This window comes from Sander vitreus, chromosome 7 (genome assembly GCF_031162955.1).
Source record: "Sander vitreus isolate 19-12246 chromosome 7, sanVit1, whole genome shotgun sequence".
Taxonomy (NCBI): domain Eukaryota; kingdom Metazoa; phylum Chordata; class Actinopteri; order Perciformes; family Percidae; genus Sander; species Sander vitreus.
In genome coordinates, this window is record NC_135861.1 from 14,356,097 (window position 1) to 14,377,135 (window position 21,039).

At 39.6% G+C, this 21,039-nt stretch overlaps 4 protein-coding genes across 6 annotated transcripts in view; 1 reads left to right on the plus strand and 3 right to left on the minus strand.

Moving 5' to 3' along the window:
- Window positions 1-469: 469 nt before the first annotated feature.
- On the minus strand, window positions 470-3,445 carry rbp7a (retinol binding protein 7a, cellular). Its single transcript, XM_078254775.1, has 4 exons — window positions 3,362-3,445; window positions 2,690-2,868; window positions 2,428-2,529; window positions 470-2,288 (listed from the first exon to the last, which is right to left on the minus strand). Exons 1-4 carry the CDS (start codon window positions 3,432-3,434, stop codon window positions 2,229-2,231), a joined length of 414 nt encoding a protein of 137 aa, XP_078110901.1. The 5' UTR covers window positions 3,435-3,445; the 3' UTR covers window positions 470-2,228.
- On the minus strand, window positions 3,441-12,055 carry nmnat1 (nicotinamide nucleotide adenylyltransferase 1). Of its 2 annotated transcripts, XM_078254772.1 has the most exons (6): window positions 11,957-12,055; window positions 11,222-11,339; window positions 10,173-10,356; window positions 7,689-7,813; window positions 6,502-6,930; window positions 3,441-3,531 (listed from the first exon to the last, which is right to left on the minus strand). In XM_078254772.1, the coding sequence occupies exons 1-5, from the start codon at window positions 11,984-11,986 to the stop codon at window positions 6,530-6,532; spliced, it is 858 nt and encodes a 285-aa protein (XP_078110898.1). In that variant the 5' UTR covers window positions 11,987-12,055; the 3' UTR covers window positions 3,441-3,531; window positions 6,502-6,529. The 2 variants fall into 2 exon arrangements, with proteins under 2 accessions (XP_078110898.1, XP_078110897.1); XM_078254771.1 differs by lacking the exon at window positions 3,441-3,531 and having other exon boundaries at window positions 5,503-6,930.
- A 52-nt stretch (window positions 12,056-12,107) lies between these two features.
- lzic (leucine zipper and CTNNBIP1 domain containing) lies at window positions 12,108-15,495 on the plus strand. Of its 2 annotated transcripts, none has more exons than XM_078254773.1 (7): window positions 12,108-12,214; window positions 12,654-12,779; window positions 12,949-13,084; window positions 13,231-13,329; window positions 13,695-13,790; window positions 13,975-14,056; window positions 14,149-15,495. In XM_078254773.1, the coding sequence occupies exons 2-7, from the start codon at window positions 12,679-12,681 to the stop codon at window positions 14,202-14,204; spliced, it is 570 nt and encodes a 189-aa protein (XP_078110899.1). In that variant the 5' UTR covers window positions 12,108-12,214; window positions 12,654-12,678; the 3' UTR covers window positions 14,205-15,495. The 2 variants fall into 2 exon arrangements, with proteins under 2 accessions (XP_078110899.1, XP_078110900.1); XM_078254774.1 differs by having other exon boundaries at window positions 12,129-12,346.
- Window positions 15,496-15,699: 204 nt separating this feature from the next.
- The window catches only part of clstn1 (calsyntenin 1), a 38,582-nt gene continuing 33,242 nt past the window's right edge, over window positions 15,700-21,039 (minus strand). The window contains exons 16-17 of the mRNA XM_078254776.1: window positions 20,613-20,797; window positions 15,700-19,109 (exon numbers count right to left, since the gene is read on the minus strand). Coding sequence (XP_078110902.1) covers window positions 18,915-19,109; window positions 20,613-20,797 — 380 coding nt within the window. The 3' untranslated portion in view covers window positions 15,700-18,914. The remainder of the gene's footprint in view (window positions 19,110-20,612; window positions 20,798-21,039) is intronic.

Consider the following 21,039-nt stretch of genomic DNA (forward strand, 5'->3'; position numbering starts at 1 on the left):
TTTCATATGTTTATTGTGTGTAACAAACACACCAAGCCAAATGTCATGCAAGTGAAAACTTACTTTGGCAATAAATCTCATTTTGATTCTGATTCCCTTTCTCCCTTAAAAAATAAACAGCACATCCTGAGGTTATTTATTAAACTCAGTGTGGATGAAAAGCCAGTTGGGCACAGGGTCACTACAAGAGATTTTATAGGAGTCTTCAGTGGTGCTGGGAGGTTAGTGCAAGTCAAGACACTAGAAGCTATAGATGGCAGATCAGCTACAGTATACAGCCCCATTGCATTAAATCACAGATTTATTATATCACAGTTCATGCCTCATCATCACCTGTGGGATGAAAACATGACACAGGCCAGATATATGAGTGAGAGAATCAAATAGCATCCAATTAGAAAAATATGATTGGTTATTTTACTGAAGATAGAATAACAAGGAATAGCTAATAAATGACAAAATATGCCACTTCAGATTTCTTTCAAAGTCCATTTTATTATACAAAGTTAATATAAAACGGTATTCGACATATACTACACCTCACTTTCTGTTGTTCATTGGATATAAATGTATGTACATTAAGAGATTTTTTATTTTTGTACAAATAGCTCAAACAATGACAAATAGACAGCACAAGCCAGTGCAAAGAAAATGTGGTATTTCAAATGTGCTTCATCAGATAGAGATTTGAAGGAAACAAAACGTTTGCACTAAACGGAGCCTGCATTGAGTCTTTAGCCAGCTTAAAGGAGCCAAACACATTGAAGTCCTGTATATTTTCATATCCAAGACCAAGCACCACTTAGCTACAGACCAGTGTCGCCCTGTATCTGAAACATAATACAGTGATGCCATCTAGTGGTGTAAATCTACACTCACCTAAAGGATTATTAGGAACACCATACTAATACCGTGTTTGACCCCCTTTCGCCTTCAGAACTGCCTTAATTCTTCGTGGCATTGATTCAACAAGGTGCTGGAAGCATTCTCTAGAAATGTTGGCCCATATTGATAGGATAGCATCTTGCAGTTGATGGAGATTTGTGGGATGCACATCCAGGGAACGAAGCTGCTGTTCAACCACATCCCTAAGATGTTCTATTGGGTTGAGATCTGGTGACTGTGGGGGCCATTTTAGTACAGTGAACTCATTGTCATGTTCAAGAAACCAATTTGAAATGATTCGAGCTTTGTGACATGGTGCATTATCCTGCTGGAAGTAGCCATCAGAGGATGGGTACATGCTGGTCATAAAGGGATGGACATGGTCAGAAACAATGCTCAGGTAGGCTGTGGCATTTAAAAGATTCCCAATTGGTACTAAGGGGCCTAAAGTGTGCCAAGAAAACATCCCCCACACAGACTGCACAGTGGTAACAAGGCATGACGGATCCATGTTCTCATTCTGTTTACTCCAAATTCTGACTCTACCATCTGAATGTCTGAACAGAAATTGAGACTCATCAGACCAGGCAACATTTTTCCAGTCTTCAACTGCCCAATTTTGGTGAGCTTGTGCAAATTGTAGCCTCATTTTCCTATTTTTAGTGGAGATGAGTGGTACCCGGTGGGGTCTTCTGCTGGTGTAGCCCATCCGCCTCAAGGTTGTGCGTGTTGTGGCTTCACAAATGCTTTGCTGTATACCTCGGTTGTAACGAGTGGTTATTTGAGTCAAAGTTGATCTTCTATCAGCTGGAATCAGTCGGCCCATTCTACTCTGACCTCTAGCATCAACAAGGCATTTTCGCGCACAGGACTGCCGCATACTGGATGTTTTTCCTTTTTCAGACTATTCTTTGAAAACCCTAGAAATGGTTGTGCGTGAAAATCCCAGTAACTGAGCAGATTGTGAAATACTCAAACCAGCCCGTCTGCCAACAACAACCATGCCACACTCAAAGTTGCTTTCCCATTCTGACACTCAGTTTGGAGTTCAGGAGATTGTGTTGACCAGGACCTCACCCCTAAATGCATTGAAGCAGCTGCCATGTGATTGGTTGATTAGATAATTGCACTAACGAGAAGTTTAACAGGTGTTCCTAATAATCCTTTAGGTGAGTGTATATCCTGACAGGGAAGATAGTCTCTCCCGGACTGAGCATTGAAGTCACATTACATAGGAACTAACACAAACTTAACTTTTCGTGCGTTTTTGTTTTTCAGGATTTAGAGTGGTGGTGCCTTTCATCATATAGTAAGTTCTCCAGAAATACAACTTTCATTCCTCTTCACTCGTTCACATTCTTCTTAAAAACCTGCTTGCAGACTTCTCCTTCACAGTACAGCTCCTGAGGGGTAATAGGTCACAGAAAACATGCTGTTAACTAAAATGTTATTAAAACGCACAGAAATATAAATGTGGGACAGTTTATCAATTTATTTTTGTGCATTATGTGGAACAAATAATGAAATTGTCCATATTCTTACCAGATGTAGCTTGTCCTCTTCAATCCAGTGAGCCCAGCCCCGGTTCTTCTTCTCTCCAGTCTGTTCACACACCAGTTTATTCCCATCCCATGTCACTAGTGACTGCACAGGTGGCAGAGAAGGAGAGCAAATGTAAATCACAACACAGAACCAGTTAAGCAGCCCAAATAAAATGTAAAACAAATCATATGAATTACAACATGTGCAATCATTAGGCTCATTATCACTTTGAACACACAATTCATCAGCTATTTATCTTCACCTTGACATGTCTGTTGTCCAGTCCCTTGGTAAACTCCTCATTCTCCTGACCTACTCTAAAGGAGATGGTGTAGTTTTTGACGGTGCTGATGGTTTTGATGACGTACTGGTCCCCCTGCTGCTCAATCACCTTCCTCTGCTTCAATTTCAGAGCAATCTTTCGTAAGGGACGACCAATACCTGGAATGGTAGAGGAAGTGTTTCCCTTGAGTGTACAGAGTAAAAATCTGGGGGACAAAATCCAAAGGCTACAGAGACAGCTCCCTCCCACAGTCCTATGCATACCATAAATAGCACTGTTACAAAAGCACAGCACTAAGTATTTCACGCCTAGTGCTTTATTATTCTTTTTAAGATTTTTTTTTGAGCTTTTCCCTTTATTTGATAGTGACAGTGGATAGACAGGAAAAGTGGGAGAGAGATGGGAGATGACACGCAGCAAAGGGCCGCAGGTCGGACTCGAACCCGGGCCGCTGCAAAGGACTCAGCCTACATGGGGCGTACGCTCTTACTGGGTGAGCTAGAGGTCACCCAGTAAGTATAATGTTATATCTGCATGTATTTCACAGCATAATTAAAGTCAGAGCAATATAAATGCAAACACCTCAGGTCACTCAAAACAGATTTAATACCTGAGAACATTTTTGGATTAAAAACTGCTTTAAGGACTTACCCAGTGCAACCATGTAGCCCTCAAAGTTGACATTGCTGATTAGGTCCCATGTACCACAGAAGTTGGCTGGCATTTTGATGACCTTTTTATTTCTTCCTTTCCTCCTGAGATGCGTGTGAATAAAATGTGACCCTCAAGCTGCTGGGCTGGTGAGGTGTTCTGAAAACAGGCTGAGAAAATATTGTTTTGTGAACGACCTGGAGGTATAAAGATAGGTGTGCCTTTACCTCATACGCTGACGCCTGAGGACCATGTGAGGGAGTTGCTGTCATCAGTGCCAGGGTGAAGCCAAGAAGCCAGACATGTCAGACTGGTCTCACCACAAACTTCACGGAATAATAAAACCTTCATAATTTGCCTCACACATTAATTGCACACCCAAGCAAGGAAAACACACAAGGAAAAATAATGTTGACCTTAATATTTGGAGGAAGGCTTATTTAAATCTTTCTTTTTTGGTATTTTTGTCCTTTATCTGTCACATTACAATAAACAGTGTAAATATAGTAATTCAAAGACTTTTCTGTGATGCAACTGTATCCATAAAAAAGAGAATATCACAAAATCAACCACACCTACAGCTATGGATAAGTACAATTCTGAAATACGTAATATTCCTATTTTAAATGACAAATAGGTGAGTTTTTTTCTTCTTCTCCAGGTTAGCAATATATGTGTAAGCCAAGTCCTATTTTTCAGTTGTGCAAATAAAACTGAAACCTTTCCTGGCTTCGAACACCTGCTGTTTGTATGAAGATGACCTATATTAAAATGGCACACCTATCTGTGCAATGAGGAAAATAATTCTGGCATCCGTAGTCATACTTGCAGCATGAAGGGAATTGACAACACTCTGGTTTGAAAGAAAATAAAACATCTTGTCAAAACATTATGGTAGTTTTTCCTCCTCGTGACTTTAACTGAGCAGCAAAATAACAGCTCAGAAGTGATGGGGGAAAACCTTGTCAAGGTTGTTTCCCACACTCCCAAACTGTCATAGGCACCTGACGCATTAACTGTTTAATAAGCATGGTTTTGTGACGTAATAAGAATCAATCACAGTCTTAACCCAGTAACTTTGCATTGGGCCTTTTAAGTTTGGTAACACTATAATAACCATCACTAAAAATGCTAAATTGATAAGGATTGGATGGCTATTGTAAAGTTGCAACTGATGCTAATAATACCTTGTTAATGGTTAAAAAAAAAAACTTTGTAAAAGCAGCAATAAACATTAGATAGCTATCAGTGTTGTAGTCAAGACCACCTTAACCGAGACCCAGTCATCCTCAAGACCAGAGTGTATCGAGACTGAGACAAGACCAAGACTGTGAGGGGTTGAGACGGAGTCAAGACCAAGACCAGAGCAGTGCCAGAAAGCCAGAACTACTACTTCTGTCTCCAAGATTAACTTTCTTGAGTGTGTGTGTTAAGGGGGTGGGGAGAGGGGGTTAACAGAAACAAATTATTATTATACATATTAGAAATGAGTCAAGTTATTGGTTGCATTTGAAGCAGGAACTTTGACATCCAATCCCAGTAATGATGTTAACGCATAAAATTAGACAATGCACAGGCAATTTATAAACGTCATAAAAGCCATCCAAACGTTTATAGATCATTTACAAAACAATGATTGATCACTGACAAAGCATTAACTATCTAAATTTATAAACTTAATTTTATATTACACTACCCTAATGATAAAATAACATAACGTAAATATTAGAAATCATTTTATTAACAGTAAAATAACTATTAACTAAAGTTGAATTAACTATCAATTTACCAATTATTGATAGCAATTGTTAAGTGTTAACTTGAGTTTGAATACTATATTCAGGTTTTTGAAAGCAATCTAACATCATTGTTCCAACAATAAAAGGCCCGCACTCGGATACTAATGTGATGTAATCTTAATACCTTAATGTCAAAACACTGCTATCACAATGAGTCTTTAGTTGGCTACATTGTGTTATCTTAGCTATTATCTTATGTCAGCGATGATTACCTGAAAGATAAGTTAACCCCGCTGACAAACAGCATTTTAATCCAACAGAAAAGGTGTCGATTTGGCACTTTCTTAACTGGGGATGTTAGACGTTTCTTATATGTGTGACAATAGCACCGGAACAGCAACGAAAACAAAGAGAGTTGTTTATTTCATTTCCAGTCAATACCAACCACACTATCACTTTCAAATCTGCAGCACTAAGCAAACATGTTATAAGCTAGTAGTTATATCACCTGCTTTTGCCTGAGGGGGTGCATGAACAAACCCTGCTCTAGGTAAAAAATAAAATGTGATGAGTTGAGAGAGTATACTGAAGCAAGTAAGTAAAAAGACTAAAATCAATTTGTTTCTAATTATATTTCATGAAATACCAAACACAGTGTATGCTGACTGCTTCACACACAATTGTGAATCCCTAGTTCAATAACCACACACCAACTGGTTGAACTGCTGCTCAGTTATTCTGTTTTTGACTATTGTACCACACAGCTACACCCACACACACGGAATCTAAAGCAACATTATGCAACAAATTTTACCAGCTTGAAGCTGGCGGGGAGCAGTGTCATGCTCGAACCAGAGCCGGATGAGCATGCAACAGAACCTGATTCAGCAGCCTCTACGGACATTATTGAAGAGGCAAAGAGACCGAAGAGGGCAATGACGCAAGGAAGCTAAGAAGAGAAAAGGAGAGAGTGGCCGAGCAAGAGGCCAACGGGCATAAGTAAATCTCGGACGGCTTTTAGTCGTTGGCGAGAGCTTCATGAATTAAAGGCTGCAAGACAGACTTTGAGCTGGCCATCTTGCTGTTGGACTAAGTAATATTAGTTGGCTTGCTGTGTCTTGTGTTGTTGCACTTGCTTGATGTTTGGCTGTAACAACGCTGTCGGCTCACTAGTTTTTGATCATGAGTAATGTAATCATAACAAATGCACGTGTGTCCAGCTGCGCAAATTTACAACAGCGGTGTATAAGTGAATTGTACTCTGAAACTGTAGGGGCAGTTTATCTTATTACTATCATTACTAGAAAAGACTGTTTATGTATAGTAGGCACTGGTGGTCTGAATTGTGTATGATTTGTTTTAGATTCTCAGTAAACACAGCACTTAATGTAGATAGCTTACATCTCTGTTTTTGCAGCCATGAACTTCCTCAGCTTGAGGAAGCACCCGTGTTTCTCTCAAGTGGTGCTAGAACTACATCTGCATTTTTCCGCTCGCTCTCATCGCTGTATAGGCCGTGCTCTCGTATGTAATCAACCACATTGTCTGGAAGCAGGTATCTGATGCTCCGCCCTCGACGCAGCGACCGGCGCACGTGAGTGGCTGAGATCTCATTGGTCACCCATTCTTGGACCACATGGATGCTCTTACGATACTTCCACAGCATGTCTGATTGGTGGATGAACTTGTGGGGGTCATTGCCACTGCGGCTGATGCAAACCAAACCGTAGCGGCCCACAATCTCAGCGATATCCTCCTGCTTCCACAGGTTAGGGACCCCAAAGGACTCCAGGACATCGGCCCCACACAGCAACATTAGCTGAGGGCCGTCTGAGCATGAAGAAAGAAAAGAGTTTATCATAATAAATCTTATTTGTATGTATAACCACAGTTACCAAGTGCTTTAAGGAGAAAATAACTAATACAAATAATACAATTAAATAAATAAAAATAGAGAGTGAGATCACAAAAACTAACAATGAGATAATTAAACACAGAATATTAAAAATTGATGCTAAGAAGAAATATTCAGTATTTATAAAAGGCAGTTTTACAAAATAAATATTGAACAACATAAATTACAGATGTAGCCTGTCTAATATCATAGTTTTGTTTTGTTATGATGGCAGTCATTGCTGGGAAGCCACTTCAGCTAGATTCAAGTGATTTAGTTTTGCAACCAATCAGTGCTCTGCAGACCCACTTAAAAACATATTGTAATTAGGTGTCAAAAATAGTTATGACTGAGGACAGCATGCAATTCTCCTACTCATGTTTAGAATCCTGTGCAGTGGAGCTACATGCTGGAGTTTAAACTTGTCACTAGGGTAAAGAATGTTGTAAAACCACACAGTGTCTGTGTCACTGATGCAATGAGGCTTACATCTTGCCTGTCTTTACGGTTGGCGGTGTGTGATGGGTTACACCCAACACACCCCAACACCATTGTCCCCTGTTATGAGTTAACCTGAATACAATAAAACATGAAACCAGTAGAGGCAGGATGAAACTTGTCTGGAATCAGGGATTGGAGAAGGGAGGAGTTGAAAAGAACAACATTTCAGTTACACATTTGTACATGTACCTACCTCTCCTTTTGTGATAGGATGAACCCTCAAAATAATTCTCCTCTACGCGTCTCTTTTTTGCATACTTGACCGTGTCCACGTCATCGTTGTTCTGCTCTGCTGCCAGCATTTCGTCATAGTAATGCCTAAGTGGATACAGACTAAATTAACATACCATCAAAAGCTAACTGCATTGCATACAGTTTCCCATGCAGGCGATATTAGTCATATTGGCAATATAACAGTCAGTATCCATCAACTTCTGTTGACTGTGGATTAGGCTTTTGGGAAATCACACAACATATAAATGCCCTCAAACTCTGGAGTAAAATATATTTTTTGTGATTATGCTTTGCACTAAATATGTCCTTTATTTACTAGCTACAAATAAGGTTTTCTTTGTGCAAAGTATATGATTTTAAATCAAAATTAAACTTTAAGTTTGACTTAACATTTCCCTTTGTTAACAACTTCCAATTGGTTTTTTATTTATATATATAATTTTTTTTGTAATTGTTTGTCTACTGCAATCACATTGGAAAAGTAACTACATTAACATACTGGGAATCGTTTTTTTAAATCGAGAATCGTTTTTGAATCGAACCTTGAACCTAAAAATCGATATTGAATCGAATCGTGACATTTTCTGAATCGTGCACCCCTAACATCTGTACTTCTCAGGAGTCTCCAGAATTAAATGTGTCATTGATTGAAACATTAGAATTCTGACCACTTTAATGGGAACATTTAAAAAGCAGCTGTGTGTCTTTGCCAGTGATACTTTCAGTCCGTTGGTCTGACTTCAATATTTTATTTTGACTTTATCCATGCTTTAATTTCTAGTTTGGACCACAAGGTTCTGGGCAGTATTCAGTGATTCATATTAATAATTATTTTGCAGTACATCAGAGCCTGTGAGATAAAGATGCAACTGAAAGCACAAAACGTAAGTTTTCTAAACATAAATATGGAATTAACTAAGTTTTCAGGAACGGGAAATTGTCCAATTCTTTTACAATATAGTTTACTTTTTTACAACCTGGGACCATCTTGCGACTGTTGCCCCATTGTGGTAGAAAACTGTCTACAGTGTTAACATTTCTTCAGCTGTTTATAGAGACAAAAACTGTTTAGCAAGACTTTCTGCAAGAGTTTAATGAAGAGGTAAAACTCCAGCAGCAGTTGTAGTATCTTACACCAACATGTTTCGGCTTGTGGCCGTCATCAGCGTCATCCTGAAGGTCACAAGCCGAAACATGTTGGTCTAACAATAAAGTTGTTCCGCATACTTCAAGTGTTGCAAGAGTTTTATGTGAATTATGCTGTCATTTATTGGGCCATAATGAGCAATAATGTCAGATATCAGATCTGAAATTTGATTTAAAGACTTAACCTTAACATACGTGTGTGATAATGGATTTAGAGACAGATCATTCTACTTCTATTGCTGTAAAATACAAAAATGCAATTTTATACCCCAGAGCAACAGAAAGCTTAAAGAGTGATACATGTATGAAGTGATAGGAAATCCTGTGTGACACTGAATATGTACAACTTTGTGATCATGAGTATAACTGAAAGGGTTTTTATGCTGTATGTATGAACAGCACAGATGACACGATACAAAAGTTACTACAAAGTCTAGAGAATTCAGCTAACATCACTAAGACACTATTTACTTGCACCATTCATCACTTGTACTCAACGATAACATCAAATCCTAAACAGCTTGAGGGGCTACTTGTAAACCATTAGTTTAACAGTCGTTACTACTGTACCTACTATGGTTATGTTAAGAGATTTGATGAAAGGGTGGCTTAAGGCAGTGGTTCCCAATCTTTTCTCCTTGGCGCCCACCCTACTTATGTCTAAGAAAAGCTGAGCCCCCCCCCCCCGAAACCGAAGTTGAGGTAACTCTCGAGATAGAGCCTTACTTTCTTTTTTGATACACAGGAGTTATCAGCACTTTTACGTTTCTCCGCCATGTTTCATTCATAAAATAGTGATGCTGTGGCGGCAGGAAAAAAAATGATAGGATGATAGCAGCTAGCAGCTGACCTGATGACAGCAAGGACCACAGGTTAAGAGGTCCCGGAGGTTTGGCCTACTAAGTAGCCTGCCTACAATTTTAAGCGAGAACAAAAATACATAGTTTTTATGCAGACTTTTGTATACACTATCTATTCTAGTGTACTATCATAATTTGTTTCACATGTGCAAATTTTTTTTTTTTTTACCTCAACCACAAACCAGATAAAGACTTGCGCACCCCCTGTGATCTTTGCCGCCCCCCTGAGGGGTCCCCGGACCCCAGGTTGGGAACCACTGGCTTAAGGTGTAGTCATTGACGAGGAAGAATTAGAGGAAAACAGCAAGCAAGAAAACTCTGATTAAGGATATTGAAATGTCTGATAGATAGTGTCTGAGATTCTTTGGCAGATTTCCTTATACCTATAATAAGAGCACAGCTAGCAAGCACAGGCACTGCCACTATTGTTAACTTACTGAACGACTTTGCATGTCTCCACCCACTCTGGCTGCAAGCTTTCCCAGGAATCTACTGTGATCCAGTCTGAGTTCTCCGTGGACAATCTGGCCATCTCCACACGGTGGCAGGCCTCAATCAAACCCTTCTTCTTATAGGCATCACCCACCGGAGAGATGATGCCTTTCACCACCCTGTACTGACCTTAGACATTAAGGAAGTGGTGTGAACAGATGGTTTACAGTAATGATGACACAGCAGATGCAGTAAACTGTTAATTTTTGTGTTATCTACACATCTACACAAATTCATATGATGAATAAAAAAAAACAATACTTGTAAAGAGTTTGCTCACTCAAATTAAGATTTTTTTTTCTTGTCTCCAGTGGACTCTAGCAGTAGCGCTCAAGTGTGGTACTTGTCAACAATGTTGAGGTACTTGCATATTTCCATTCTGCTTATTAAAGAGATAGTTCGGATTTTTTGAAGTGGGATTGTATGAGGTACTTAAACCATAGTCAGTGTATTACCTACAGTAGATAGCGGTCGGCATGCCCAGTTTGGGGAAGCATGGAACTGAAGTCGTTAAATTGCTCTCTTCAAAGCCACCAGACTCCTTTGACAAAAACAGTAATTTACCTTGCAGAATATGATCGAGGCAGCGGTAAACCAGCAAATCCTGTGTCCTGTGTGTGCCAGGTAAAATTACGTTTTTTGTACTCCTGCCTGCTTCTCCAAACTGGGGGCATGCTGACCGCCATCTACTCTAGTAATACAATGACTACACATTACAACCCCAAATCCGAACTATCCCTTTAATAGCTTTATTCAATCAACTATGTTCAGGAGGGAATTATTGTACTTTTTACTTCACCAGATTTGTTTGACAGCTATATAGTTAGTTACTTTACACATACACTACCCAACACTACATAAAGTAACATAATTTCAACAATGACCAGCTACAATATTACAATTTTTTTCGGTAGCCATGCAGATGGTTTTGTTCAGGTTTTGAGATATCAGCCTCTGAGTTTTCTTAAAGGATCTAATTCTCGTTTCACTCAACCTGTGTCTTCCAGATGATCTCGAGCCAGTTCAAACATCCTCAGGTGCATGTTGGTGATGGGGTTGAAGGACCCGCAGGACAGCAGGACCACTTTGGTTATATTTTGACTGTGTTTACACTACAACAGCGAACATGGGGAAGAACACAAGACTGTAACGTTAGTAAGCTGGGAAAACGTTAATTGTTTAATGTCAAATATCCCTCTCCCTTTGAGGGGAAGCTCTGTATCCGCTACACCAAACTAAATGACTAGCTAGCTATGTGATAGGAGCTACACGCGTTGGGAAAATGAAACTATATGGTGAGTTTAGTTAGCTAGCTAGCTAGCTTGAAACCGTAGGCAACGAGCGAGTATTTTTTGTATTGTCCCACGATGGCGAAGGTATGTCCCGCCCTACTCAGCCTTACTTTGCCTCCGATTGGTTTACCCTGCCATTCTTATACTAACCCTAACAAACCCCACTCCTCTTGCCTAAACCTAACCAACCCAACCAACGAAGACAATGAGTACTAGCCAATCAGAGGGAGAGTAGGGCGGGTCATGCCTTCGCCATCCTAGGAAAAAAGGCAAACCGTAGCTAACGTTAGCTTTATCTGTAACCAGGCAACGCGAGCTTGTCGGTTGGTACATGATACTCAAGCAGACGAGTAATAAACTCAAAACTGAGCTTGGAAAACAAAGGGGGCGTTTTCTAACACAGAGAGAGATAAATAATGAAATATTTATTGTACTACCAGAGAAGAAGCGGCAGCCAATGGCTCCATGAGCTGCTCTCGGCTGCTCTGTCTGTGTCACCTGCTTCCGACGACGTTCGGACGTTACGTTAAGATCAAGAAATTTGATTGGACAGACTTGACCAGGAAGAAGAGAGCCGCACCTACACTCCTGAGCTACGTTCACAATCACAAATCCACAAACCAAACGCCCATGCGTGTATTAACCTAAAGCAAACGCCTCGACAAACACTAAATATTTTGTAACCGTTCTTGAAGGTAGTTTTTTTCCCGAGAAATTCCAATTCAATGATTCAGTTAATTTTATTGTATATTCGTCAAGCTGGTGCAACTATTCAACTCATTGCACGACTGATTTAACGTTACTACTGTTTACAAAACGAGTCCCGGGTGAGACGTTTTCTTTTAGCATGCTAGCTAACTATTGAGCTAACAAAACAACTTTAGCTGTTATAGCTATTTATACAGTCTTTAGTTATAGCACAGTCTGAGCTTCCAACAAATATATTAATCGACAATTTGACAGTGGTTGTTTCGCTAAATGTTGAACAGTGTTTTTTGTAATGCTAGCTCCAACAACGCCATTCCGATGAAGTCTAAATAGCATGCTATTTTTGACGTTAAGTTTTATTCGTGTCATACTTGGCTACTAATGCCTAGTAAGATCTGTTGACTGTTCTGTTTACGTTCTCCATAGGTTGGGAATACGATTTTAACTAAGGATGGCTTCTCGCGGGAAATCAGAAACTGGAAAATTGAGGCAAAATATGGAAGAGCAACTTGACAGACTGATGCAGCAACTTCAGGATCTGGAGGAATGCAGGTGCATTTAGAGACATTCGTTATATCATTCAAATTCACTAAAACCCTTTGCTGAATTACCAAATTTGGCTGGTATATAGCTGAAAAGTAATGATCTAGTCTATGCCAGAAAGTACTTCTCCATATTTCCCTTTATCTCTGTTAGTTTGTCATTTATTTGTTCATTCCAGAGAAGAACTGGATGAGGAAGAGTATGAGGAGACAAAAAAGGAAACCTTGGAACAGTTGAGTGAATTCAATGACTCTCTGAAGAAGATCATGACAGGAGACATGACACTTGTGGATGAACTCAGTGGAATGCAGCTGGTATGGACAATCAGTGGATAATGTGCAACTACTGTGTATTGAGTTTAAAGAGGGTATAGCTTATAGAACAAGTATCTTAAAACCATCCAATTTAAACAGTGATTTGTGAAATGTTACAATTTTTCCAATTGTTCTGTCTTCATCAGGCAATCCAGGCTGCCATCAGCCAAGCTTTCAAAACCCCAGAGGTGATCCGACTTTTTGCTAAGAAGCAGCCAGGACAGCTGAGAACAAGACTAGCAGAGGTTTGCACTGCAATGTCATCCAATCAATCAATCAATCTGTCAATTATTCAATTTTATTAGTCACATGAAAATTCCAAACAATTCCAGTTAAGTGTAATCCCCTCAGCTCTTTCAACACCTTTTGCATGAGTCATCATAGAATTGGGGGGGTTTACAACAGGGTACTTGAAGCTGTCCAAGCTCTCCACAGAGGACCTGTTCATATTAAGGGACCGTAGTTCCTTCCCTGCTTCTTCCCAAAATGTTATGTTTTTTGTTTTATGCACAATTTGTTGATTAATCCAACTGCTCAATCACTCCTCAGTGTTCATCTGTGTGTTGCTTGGCCTGAAAATTGTCAAACTAGTGTGTGATATTTTGCACAGATGGACCGAGATGTCATGGTGGGGAAATTGTCGCGGGATGTGTACACGCAGCAGAAAATGGAAATCCTCACAGCCTTGAGAAAACTTGGAGAGACGGTGAGGAACACTCTCAGGCAGCAGAGATGTGACGTTTTTCCACGGGTTCATGGATGATTCAGAGGCTTGTGCTCATGAGTCCACATAACTTATTTTAGTCCGCTTGCTACAACAGGCCTAAATCTCAATTCAAAAGGAGCTGTAACATTTTAAACATCAATGCATTATTTCTGTTTCTGGACAGCTCACTTTGGAGGATGAGACTTTTCTCACCGAAAATGCTACAGCTACTCTGAGCCAGTTTGAAAAAGTGACTGCAAACTTAGGTGAGAATAAACATGTAATTTAACTGAAATTTGTAATCATACAAATTATTGGATGAACATTCATATTTAACTTGTTTTGCCTTCTCTTTCAGGCTCTGAAGACAAAATTATGGCTTTAGCTAGCTCTGGTGTGAAAACCAAGGCATAGTAATTCTACAAAATGTTAATTTTAACTCTGTCTTTATTATCAAGAATGGAATGTGCCAATTGATCACTGATTTTGTAAATAGCCAGTGCTCTTCTAGGTTTTGCTGTAGATGCTAACACTTTTTAACAGTATTGTTTTATACCCCTGCACTTTTGTAAATGTCTATTTGTCCAGATGCGTGTGAAACTGTATTACAGGTACGAGCATGTGATTTGTGGAATATGAATACATGTACATGAATGTAAAAAGATGGCCCAGGCAGTTCAAGAGAAATACTCTGTTGTGATTTGGGCTGTATTTCTTATTGGGTTACTGTGTCTCTGTCTTGCATTGTTGTTTTAAAGATTGTTGATTTTCTGTATAAGTGCTGCAAATATTCAAGATTTATTTTAATTAAATTGTTCCGTTTACAGGGGTTTGGACAAAATAACAGAAATACCACACAAAAGAAAACTTTTGATATAACTAAAAGTACACTACCAGGACAGTAACACTAGTAAGTCAATGTGTATGCAGTATACTATTGACAAAGAGGGACAGCAGTTACAAGTCATAGCTCTCTGACAGGAATAAATGGAAACGTGGCAGAATAGGTATTTAATACAACTATGGCCTCTGTCTCAACAAAATATACTCTTAATGAGCCTGCATGGAAGTTGCGTTCATCCAGTGCAAACATAGTGTTATAAGGAATAACTAGTTTCTGCATCCATCTAGGAGAGTGACATGAGAGTTTGATTAATAGTCTGTCTGGATGTTTAACAGCCAATAAGTTGTTTATGTTGTCCTTACTCTGCAGGGTTACAAACAATAAAGGGTGAACAGGATGAACTAAAACCACGTTTAATCACTAGACATGGGAGAGTGAGCTGTTTTAAAGAACACACTGGAGGGCTGAATATGAAGTGATTTTCACCTCTGAAAGGATCATCTTGAAAATGGAAAATAAAAGAATAGTTCACACGTTTGAGAATATGCATTGAGGACTACACCTTGTTAGGTTCTGAATTTTTATGTTGTCAGGTTTTTTTTATTTTTCCACCCTCTATATATTCATCGGTTATCAAGCATTATAAACTGCATGTGTGCTTTAATTGACAACTGTAGTTAAACATTTGCAGTAATCGTCAACATTGCATTGGATTTCAAGTTTGATTAGTTGAACGTATTTAGAACTTAATGTCACAATGTTTACAGCATCAACCATGATTGATATTCAGCTTGGAAGCCACTTTTTTTTTTTATGTGAGTAAAACAAAATAAATGGTATTTGTTTTATGTATTCATCTGATTTGTTTAACCTGTGGAATTCTGTTTCACCTTTTAGGTTTGGGCTTTAGATTATTTCATTTTCACCACCAGAGGACACTAATACTCAATATTTAAAAAATAAAAATTCAGTAGAGCTGCCCAGGTTGTGTACCACCAGCACTAAGTCTACACTAGTGAAACACTTAACAGTAGAGTGATGACTGAAGAAAAACGAGCAGACAAGTTATACCCCATCTCATCATCCTTTATTTTGTTTACGAGCAAGCATCAACTTCACTACAATTTGCCTTTCAGTTAGTAGAAAAGTGAGAGCAGCTCCAACAAGCACAAAGGAAGCATTCAACCGTTCTGAAAACATTGTCACCATTTTCCATTTTGAGCACATTTTTAAAAGAAAAGAAAAAAATATATATATCTGGAGTGTTGTGGACTTGTGAAACAGACGATCTGAGAATCAGTAGTGTATCACGTCTCTTTTCTCACTCCAGTCTCACAACCCCACGTGGAACGTACACAAACTTGTGGTTCATGCAAAGTAAATTCCCCTAAATCTTAGTGTTATTACATTATGGCTGCATTTCAGTTTGTTAGGCAGTGACATTCAATTCAACCAACTTACACTTGCTAGGGGGATGATCAGAAAGCATTAAACCCAGAAAACTGGAGATGGTCCAGTCACGGTGGAGACGTGACTTAAGAGTCAGTGTGCACATATCAGTGACCCATGGTATTGTACTGTAGATGAAATGTGGACATGAAGTGTTTTACGTAATGAAACGGAGAATTTCAACAGGCTTATACTCTGGTCCTTGTGAATTTCATGCTGCCCTCAAAATCATTTCTCAACAACTCAGGCAATAGGACACTGTTCAAAATTACCTTCCACTATACACAAATAGGTCAGTTAACAGTATACATATATACTGTATGTATGCTGCCAAAGCAATTTCATAATGTACTGTACATCTTTTTAAAGGTGGATTTCGTCAATGATTTAGTACAATATCTATAGAAGATACAATATGATTCTACTTCCTCTACACATCAACATGGACACATGACATCTATGTAAAACGTTTTTTACTTTTAATAAAACTAGCAGTGGACTATTGTTACGCTCTGTAAGAAATCTAGACAAATACAAATAAAAAACAAACAGAAAATTGCCACGAATAAAAGAGCACGGATGAGTGTTTTTGTTAGACCTGCTAATTGCGCTATGATCGGAAAAAAGGCACTCCCATCTCAGCCGGCTCAGACCTGGCCCACTTTTTAAAAGTCCAAGTCATCATGGAGGGGAGACTGTTCACTACATTTCCACCACCAACCTCTTAAAATTATAAATCAATCTAACTTAAGAATCGCAACTGTGCGCGACTTAAACCCTCAAAAGTAGCCTGGAAATTGTCTCCAATGTTTCAGTTTGGGCATCTAAAATTTGATTTGCATGCAAAACATGAGGCTCAAAACACTGACATTTCTAATATCAATAATGCCATGTTCTGTTAACTTCAATGCCCAAAATCTGATCTGCTTTAATTAGGCTAATGCAGGTTTAGGAAATGTTAACATTGTAACTTGCTACCCAAAAACATGAGTTAAGTGTGAAGGTACATTTGTATCTGGTTTTGTGAAAGATATATACAACAGTGATGGACAACAGTGTCTAAGAGGAGATAGAGGTTGGACACATTTTCCCAATCAATTGTATAAGCTTTATACTAACACCAGAAGGAAAATAAGTTTACCAAATGTAAACAAATATCTTAGAACAACTCTACAGTACAGTTCCATGTACAATAAAATCTAGTGGTATACGGCAAAAAAATATTTCATTCAACAAACAGAAGATTCTTTTTTAAAGTGTTTTCCTTTTGTAATTTATGCAGTCATAACTTCAGTTGTAATACCTTAAACTACAATAAAGACGGTGCATATTTAGCAACAGGAAACCAGTTTAAAAATCCATGTAACATATGGTTTATTATTTCAGATTTAAATAGCCGTGCCCGTGGAAAATTAACTTGCAACAAAGCAATCCTGAAAAGTACTTTCATTTCATTACTCTTCCCCAAAACAATGCCAGCAAGTGCACTATTCAACCAGGCTCCACTTAAGCTCAGTCTGTCATAAATCTGCTCTTTCAGTAGTTCGAAGGGTTTTTATCTCCCTACTTCTGTCAGTACAGCAGGACTGGGATACGGACAAAAGACTTTTAAAGCTGCTGAGGAAATCTCTCTACTTGTCCAAAACAAGCTGGCAAAAACTTTAGTACCCATATTTCAAGATCAACAGCATTACAGTACCTGCTGGCCTAGTGTTTGTAACGTTCCACACAAAATGTTGATTTGTACATTAGCATTTCTCTGGGTATGATTACTCTGAACAAAAAGAAAATCCCTTCTGTACAACAGTGAGATCCATTGGGAATGAAAAACACAGATGCCTGGAGTAGAGCATTGCTACCTGTGCAAGCAAAGCAATGTATGAAGCTGGAACCAACCACCTGTCCTGCCTACGAGAAAGCAAAAGAAATGATTCCTCTTTGCAAAAAAGAAAAAGACAAAATGGACACCACTTTGTCATAGAAACCTCCACTTAACAGCAAGGGTTTCTTATCACGAAGCAGACATGTACAAGCATGATGGAACAGCGTTTGCAGAAATTTGGCGACATGCTACAGCCTGTGTGACACAAATACTCCACATTACGAACTGCGTCATTTTAGATATTGGACCCCGTTGAGTAGGCCTTCACTAACACATTGACTAATTACATGGTTTCTTTATATTTACAAAATCTTTAAAAAGCAATTCATTTCTCTACACATATGACTTCTCAAATATCCTCATGCACTAAAAGAAGAAAAAAAAGAAAAAAAGAAAAGAAAATGCGGTCTACTTGTTAAAAGCATTGTTTTGTTTCACTGTGTACTACAAGTCAATAAAACTCATGTCAAAGTTATATGTGAGATTAGCTGCAAACAAATCTAAAAGCAGTAAGCAAAGAATATACATTAAAAAAAAGTCTCCATTTGAAAGCATTACATCTGAGAGAAAACAAAAAAAGTGCAGGGTTGGCTGCCTCACACAGTTCAGAACAAATGTAGGCCAAGTTTTCCTGGGAATTAAACTATAATAAATAAAAAAATAAACAATAAAAATCAGCAATCCGGTGATGACTACACTACACTACGTACCACCACTAAGATAACAACAGGAAATCCTTGACCATATATACGCTGCAGGGAATTTTTGTTTTGCTTTTTTGTATTTTCTTTTTACATCATGGCTCCTTGTAGGGGGGTGGGAGTCTGTGTGGAACAGTGAGTATGAGGATCTGAGTAAGTGTGAGTTGGTGATGTGTGTGTGTGTGTGTGTGAGCTTGTGTTGAGTGTGTGTGAGTGTGTGTGTGTGTGTGTGTGTGTGTGTGTGTGTTTTAGTAGGTGAGGGTGGAGTCGTCCCACTCCAGCTGCTGCTGTCTGCTGGCCCCCTGCTTGTCCTCCGGCTCTGCGCCCTCCTCGTCTTCACTGCTCTCTGACTCAGCGCTCGTGATGTCATCTTCCTCCTCTCCATCCTCGCTCTCCTCCTCCTCTTCCTCCTCCTCCTCGCTGCTGTGCTGGTCCTCGTACGTCTGCGTTAGAGACAGAGGGAGAGAGGGTGGGCATGTTTGTGAAGAGTCACAATAATTTATATATTTAGAGATCTAAACTGCTCCTTCATGTGTATAGCTTCAACCGTATTTAAACCAATACTATCTTACTTGGTATCATGTAACACACACATCTTAACACCCTGCCTTAAATGCTTCTTAGATAGGTCATTCTTAGATAGGTAAATAAGGCAAGTCCTTTATTTAAAAACAGTGAAGCCCTCCACTTGTGTTTAAGGTTTTATTAGGAGTAAAATACCAACTGCAGTCTAAAGTTTATAAGTTCTTTTTTATTATGGTGTAAAAACCATAGACATCAAACATGTCTGGATGTCTTGTTCTCCCAGTGCAGTCATGTCATGATGATGTCATTTTATCATGTTAATTATCCTACAAATGTCAGTTAATGTGTCTAAAAAAATGTTTAATTAAAAACTAACAATTTTTATTAGAGTTTGATCTCTCTCTCCCATCATTTCCTGTCATCTGTCTACTACCATCTGTTCCATTTCCCTTTTCCATCTTTGTCCGCTTATCCGGTGTCGGGTCGCGGTGGGGCGCAGCTCCAGCAGGGGACCCCAAACCTCCCTTTCCCGAGCCACATTAACCAGCTCCGACTGGGGGATCCCGAGGCGTTCCCAGGCCAGGTTAGAGATATAATCCCTCCACCTAGTCCTGGGTCTTCCCCGAGGCCTCCTCCCAGCTGGACGTGCCTGGAACACCTCCCTAGGGAGGCGCCCAGGGGGCATCCTTACCAGATGCCAAAACCACCTCAACTTTCGACGCAAAGGAGCAGCGGCTCTACTCCGAATTCCTCACGGATGACTGAGCTTCTCACCCTATCGCTAAGGGAGACACCATTTCGGCCGCTTGTACCCCCAGGCCTGAAACCTTCAACTAGAGAGGCAAGCAAAACGCTGCCCGTCAAACTGGTGTTCAGTTACTCGTTAAGTTAAGATGCTAGTCACGGGATTATTGTGTCTAGCTATCAGCAAAGAAAATATTATAAATTAGTTGTAAGCCAACACATAACTCATGACATGAGTCCACAGTACAAATATTTATAACCTGCCTACAAGCTGACTCCTTAATTTGAAACTTTCACATTGGACTTTTGGATGACACAACTATTGGTGCTGTTTTATTGGCTGGGGCACCAAAATCTCTAAATCTTGACAAGACCAACTGGTTGCACAGAATTGACCTAAATATTTATATATACATCTTTATTTTAACTAGCAAGGTAAGATTCCATAAATATTTACAACAAAGTCTCTTTCACCGTCCCCACAGTGCTGTCAATCCTGGGAGCTCAGATGAAACTAGGCCACAGTCACAACATCACCCAGAGAGCATTAGCAGGTGAAAAGCTGTCTAGGCTGCCACCCGACCACATTTTGTTGAGAAGTGGAATTCTGCTTGGCTTTTCACTGGCTAATCACCAGAAAAAATGTTCCCTCATTTCGCCTCCCTGTGTGTTTTTACCTCCATGGGGTTGACGGTGATGGTGAGGGCTGAGTCGTCCCAGTCCATCTCGTTCTCCTTGCCGTTCTCCTGGTCACTCATGGTGCTCTGGTGTGCGGCTCGGATGCGGAACACGCCCAGGATGATCATAAACACCAGGAAGCTAACACACACCACAATGACAATGGTGGCAGCGCTGGGAACAACTGTGAAGAAGCAAACACAGACAGACACAATGAGGAGTTAGACGTAAACTATGTTCATTTTGCACATAAAACCCCTGGTAAAGCTTTATGTGGGGAGACGCAGCGTCCACCTCTGTCTGAGAGCATGTCAACGACTTTAGTTTCATGGTGCGCCAGCGCTGATGTTAATGTCTTCTTAAACTGCAAATGAATGTTTTCGGCAGCTCTAGGTGTGTGTCCTTCTTTAAATAGCCTTGCCTGTC